The 6,119-nt window shown below is 47.3% G+C and overlaps 1 protein-coding gene across 1 annotated transcript in view; it reads right to left on the reverse strand.

Moving 5' to 3' along the window:
* The window catches only part of ITGA2 (integrin subunit alpha 2), a 110,819-nt gene extending 104,909 nt beyond the window's left edge, over window positions 1-5,910 (reverse strand). Inside the window, exon 1 of the mRNA XM_080803706.1 lies at window positions 5,699-5,910. Within this exon, the coding sequence (XP_080659832.1) occupies window positions 5,699-5,756 (58 nt within the window). The 5' untranslated portion in view covers window positions 5,757-5,910. The remainder of the gene's footprint in view (window positions 1-5,698) is intronic.
* Between the last annotated feature and the right edge of the window lie 209 nt (window positions 5,911-6,119).

The raw sequence follows: 6,119 nt of genomic DNA on the forward strand, positions 1-6,119 counted from the left end.
CCTCTGAGGTCCTTCACAGTAGATGTGAATTGTAAAGATTCTTTCCTGTCCCCATAAAGACTTGCCAGGAGGCTGGACACTTAAATGCATCACAGTGACATTTCTGAACCATCCTCTGAACTCAACATTAAGTTCTGTACCACCCATTTAGCAATTAATTATATGTAACCAAATGATATCTATTATGTTACAGAACTTTATGTTACATATCACTATTATAAGCATAGACAACAAGACAATATGGCGAAAACAACATAACCAAGTTTTAAATTACATGGACATTTTTTTAGGCACAAAGAGATGGCTCTGAACTTCAATAATTCAGAAACTCAAAGACAGTACCAAGAACCTGCTTTCTGTCTTTCCCCTGGGCCAGTACTGGCTTTACCCTCAAGCTAGCCAACGCCATGGCTGTTAGATGGCTACAGCTGTCCCAAGCTTCACTAGACCTGACACTATGTTTCTTAACCAGTGTCTCTCCTAAGAACGAAAAATTCTTTCCCAAAAGTCTCCAAGCATATCTGCCTCCATATCTCATTGCAATCACCTGCCCATGTCTAAATCAGACACTGGAGAGAAGCATGAGACCCAGGAACGGCCCAGTGCAAGCCCCTTGAAGTTCCCCGCTCTCCCAGCTGCACTAGGTAGAAGACAGTCTCGTAACTGCACTTCCGTCAGGAAGGAGGATGGCAGGGCCTGAAATGAGTTAGGTCCCTCCCAGGGGCTGAGACAGTGTCCTTCTCTCAGGTTTGGACTTGTTTCCAAATAGACTGTAAACTCTCTGGACCATGTTTCAAGTTTCCTATGGCTGGTCCGAGCACATTGCCTGCCATGAAACAGTCACGCATAAAAATATGTTCAAATGCTAGTTTTATGGAATTCACCACAGCCAGATGAACAAAGCACCTATGGGTCATCCGAAGGGCATCTTGGGAATCACGTCCTCGTTCAGAATCTCTTGTTATTTCAGGGTTCATGGTATTAAGAGTCTTCTCTTTAGAGAGACATTCTTCTGTGTGTTCAAGTAAATCATTAGTCACCAAACAAATGAAAAAAAAAAAAAACACCAAAAACCAAAAAAAAAAACCACCTACAAAACCCCTCCTATCTTTGACTTGCCATTTACAATGACAGCCTTCTGTGGTTCTTTCTCTTCTATGCTGTGCTGAATCGGTCAGTTACATCCCAAGCTAAGCAAGGGTGATGGTCCAGACCAAAGCTTTTGACCTAAGTGGGAACATTCACATGACATCAGGATGGTATTTTTTGGTCCCCAACGTTTTCCCATTCTTCCTGAAATACTTTATTTTTGACATACTGCCTTGAATGTGTATCTTTATTTTGCTGAATGTCTAAAATTCCACGATCAGAAGCTCATCTCTTTACACTCACAGGCTCCTCCCTTTTACTAGGCCCACGGCTATTAGCACATTGAGACAGGAACAGTCATCACCCACTGCAGAGGGGAATTCATTTGAACTGACACGTTCACTGACTCTGGGTGTTGAAACCTACCTGTCTTGGTGGTCGTCTCACAACAAGGTGGTCCAGGCAATACTGGAATTTTAATTTGTTAGGAAAGATGAGGTACAGCCCTAATATTTAAGCAATTACTTTGATATCTGGCTGTATGTCAGAGACGTATGAATAATTATTCTTAAATACTGATCCTGAGCCCCCGTGCATGAATTTAAACCAAACAGAGGCACATGAACCAGGGCTTAAGAGAGCAAAGCATAGTCGTAGCTGGGCCGGGATAACTGGAGAACCCTGGGGTGGGGAGTTACTTTGTAAGATGGTGATTTTCGGCTATGGGGTGCTAAGGATAACAGGGTGGAGGCACTGTAGGATCAGTACCAGAAATGAGAGATGACCTCGAACTTCCCTTTTAGTCATAAAAGAAAAACTTCCCTACTTTATAATTCTGCTTGGGTTGTCTTGGGACAATGGTGAGTTGCAAAGGGATAAAAGGAAAACGGAAAAAGCATCAAGGCAGTGAAGGCAAATGGAATAGTCTGGAAAATAACATAAAATATGGTCTAATCAGGTGCAGTCAGAACACAGGTGTGTATAGGTGTGTCCATAAGGCTCTGGGGCATGGGTGTCCTGTCCGTGCCTGTGCACAGTGTGTACTAGCATTACGTGTGTGCATGAGGAGTGCAGCAGAGAAAAGCTGGAACTGGCAGGCCAGACTGCAGCCAGAGGGCAAAGGACTTTTTTAGGCCAGACCAAGGAATCTGGACTTCACTCTGACAGGGGAGCCACCACACGTTTGAACAAGGGGTTGACTGGATACAAGTAAGTGTTTAGAAAGATAACGCTGGTGACCACGAGAAGAATGGGTCAGAGGGATAAGAGATGAAAACAGGAAAACCAGTTTACATTTGTCCAGACACAATGAAAGAAAGGGTCTGAACTGGGTGGTGGCAGAAGTTGTATAAGGTGGAGAGGGCGGACAGAACTTGGAGCCGGGCTTGAGGTTGAAGCAAGGGAGAAGATTCCCGGGTTTCGTTCGCATGCGAATGCTGCTGCCGGTTAACAATAGCAGACAATACGGGAGAGAATTCTGGAGGGCAGGTGTTGACTTGGGTCGAGGACGCATTGAGTCCAAGCTTGTTTGACATCTGGGTGGAGATGCTGGCAGATGGAAAGACTGATCTGGAACCAGAAGAGGAGTCTGGCTGTGGATGCCGACTCGAGTGGGGAACTGGCCCAGAGAGAACTGGGAGAGTGAAGACAAGGCTCCAGAATGGACGTCTAAACACCAAGGACTGGGCTAAACAGATGAGCCCGTGAAAGAGAGGAAGGAAGAGCTTCCCGGAAAACAGGAGAAAAGCAGGGAGAAGAGAAGACAGAGGTAGGGTGTGTTTCAGGAGGACAGAGCTCCCAAATTACATATTAAAAGAAGGATTTACTTATTCTGAGAGAAATTAGAATACTTACAGCTCAGCTCAAGGGGGATGAGGGAGAGGATCTGAAGGTATTTGGTAAAGAGGAGGTGACTCTGGGATAGGGTCCCCCAGACAGGGTGAGAAGATGAGGATTATTTGTGGTCTGGCAGCACACTGGAGAAAGTGTCACTGTGCACTTTAAAATTACATTTTCCTGGGCACCTGGGTGGCTCAGTGGGTTAAGCCTTGGCTTAACCTTAACCTGACCTTCCGCTCAGGTCATGATCTCAGGGTCCTGGGATGGAGTCCCCCCCCCCCTCCCCGCATTGGGCTCTCTGCTCAGCACGGGGACTGCTTCTCCCTCCCCCTTTGCCTGCCTCTCTGCCTCCTTGTGATCTCTCTGTCAAATAAATACATAAAATCTTTAAAAAAAATAAAATAAAATTACATTTTCCGTTCCCCTATGGACCTATTATGATCTAGGCCCCTTGTGGCCTTTCTCTTCCATCCTTCATCTGCCAGTTACCATTTCAATGACTGCAAGCACTTAAACCAGGGAGTGATCAATGCAAGGTGATGAACAGGAAACTAAACATTGAGCACTGCTTTTTCTTAAATACCCATGAGAAGGCTTACAGAAAGCAAATTTGACTCTAAGGGTTAAAATGAGATTTGCGGGTTTTAAGTTTCTACAGTGGTTGGCATGTTTGCTGGAGAGGATGTAAGATATATAAACACACATTCATACACATATGCTTTTTACATTCTCATTTTTGGTATGTATTTACATTACACAGTTGCACATGAATATAGTTTACAAACACCTATAAAAGCACGTGTATAGTAATGATGAATACTCAAAAGCTTTACATACCTAGGGTAATATCAAAAAATGTCAGCTATTGGGGCGCCTGGGTGGCTCAGTGGTTTAAGCCTCTGCCTTCGGCTCGGGTCATGATCTCAGGGTCCTGGGATCGAGCCCCGCATCGGGCTCTCTGCTCAGCGGGAGCCTGCTTCCCCCTCTCTCTGTCTGCCTCTCTGCCTAGCTCTGATTTCTCGCTGTCAAATAAATAAAATCTTTAAAAAAAAAAAAAAATGTCAGCTATCACTGACCTAGAGATTTAATTATTCATGTTCATTTGGGATATTCACGGTATCAAAAAATGATGTTGCTTCCCTAGGAACCTGGATTGATCTCACAAATGACCAAGCCTGCTTATGATCATCTTGAATTAAGAGAAAACCTGTTTCTTGAGTATGCAAATAACTGGAACAGAAGAAAGGAATAAATGTTAAAAAATCATCTGTACAGATGTCATTTTTAATCACCTCTGCCTGCTTTGTCCTTATTAACTACCTCCAGGTTAGAAATCTCTATCCCTGACTTCATGCCTTGCAGGAACACATTCCACTGAAGTATTTCTCACTGCTCTTTAAAAAACAAGCCTCAAAGATAAGAAAATGATGTTATGTTTCCATAGCTTCTGTTAATAATGGGTAATTAAAGAGAGATGGAAAGCTTGGATTTAAACATCTATTAGTTCTTGGGAAGGTTGTGGTGTTCCAGGGACTGCTTTTCAATGTGAATCCAACTGGATCTGAAACCACTAGAATAGGGTTGATGGTCCCTCAGAACACTCTTTGGGTACCAGCACACAATATCCACAAAGCACCAGACAGAGTTGGACAGAAAACCTAAGGATGCCTGGTTTCTGCTGCGGGTGGGGGATAGTGGTACTCTGTGTCTGTTATCTCTGACTGGAAGAAAATGCTACAGGGTTATCTGGAGTAGGTTTTTTCCATAATAAAGAATACCCTGGCTAAATGCCTCAAAGGAGGATAAGAAATATTTGTATGTATTAGGAAATATTCATATTCTTTGTAAAAACACTTGAAAATCAGAGACCATTCTTTTGTTTTGATAGTTTTTCAAACTACAAAATACAAGTGACCCGCCTCCTCCGAGTAAACTACAGTCCTTACAGTAAGCACACACTAGGCTCTGGAAAGGTCTGGAGAAGGTACACTAGATGGATGGGGTCGCCCAGCTTGGTGCAAAAGGCGGTGGGTGGGCTCACTCTCACCGCCCTGCCCTTGGCGCTCCGGATTTAGTTAATTCTCTTGTTGGCAGCAGCTAAGATCAAGAAAGTAAAAAGAACTTTTCCTGGCCTAAGTTTATATTAAGTTGAACAGAAACGTTGCAACAATTAGAGGAAGGCAGAAGGGAAGGAAGAATTCCCCTCTGCCAAGTACTTAAGAAGCGCTGGGTTAGAAACATCCGTGCTGCAGCCTGAAGACATGGGAGCATAATTCACACCCTCGGTTTGAAAAACAAGCATTTCGGGCTCCCAGTCTCCTGCAAAGCCACCAAGCATCGCGCGGAGCTGGTGCATGCTGCCTCCCAGAACCGCTTTCCCGGGACCCAAGAACCCTGCGGGGCGCGTCCCCGGCGGCACCTGCTGTCTAAGCCGGTCTGCAGGACTCTCCATCTTCAGGACACCCCTTAGTCTCCACTCCCTCTGTGCACGTAAGTGCGTGTGTCTAAAACCAAAGCGCGCAGTGAGCTGACTTTGAAGGGTGCTTCACAGACAGGGTGAGACATGCCTTATGGGGACACCAGGCGGGGGAGAGAGGGAATGGGGAGTCTCTCTCTATCCGGCTCTGGGTGGCTGGGAGCCTGGGTCCACGTGGAATCCGAGCCGAGAGGCGCGCTGCCTGGCCCCTCGTCCCGCAAAACTCCTCCCTCTTCCCCTGGGGAGCCGGGCAGGTCCCCCCGGCCGCTGATGGAGAGCGAACTCCTCGCTTACCTTGACTGAGCACTAACACCAGCCGCAACCGCGCGCCCCCTGTCCGTCCTGGCCGCATTCTGAGCCTGCCGGGGGGCAGTAGCTGCTCTCGGTTTGCAGAGGGGCTCCGGAACGCGCACTCCAGAAGCCTTCCCGAGAGCTTCTTTCGCCCTCCGGGCTGAGGGCAGGGAAAAGTTGCCTGGCAGCTTTTGGGACTCCAAGACCCGCCCCAGCCCGCCCCTCGGCGGCGGCGGCCGCGGCAAACACCGGATCTGCCCGGCCCGGCCCCGCCCCACCTAGCCCTGTCCCTGCGGCCCCGCGGGCACCTGCGCTCCACCACACCCCTGCAAGCCGCACCCTAACTTCCCCGCGCGGTCCCGCCCTGGCCCCGGGGATCCAGGAGGCAGCGGCGCTGGAGTCCGCGCGCTTGGCCCTTTTCCTA

The sequence above is a fragment of the Martes martes genome (assembly GCF_963455335.1).
Source record: "Martes martes genome assembly, chromosome: 5".
NCBI lineage: Eukaryota > Metazoa > Chordata > Mammalia > Carnivora > Mustelidae > Martes > Martes martes.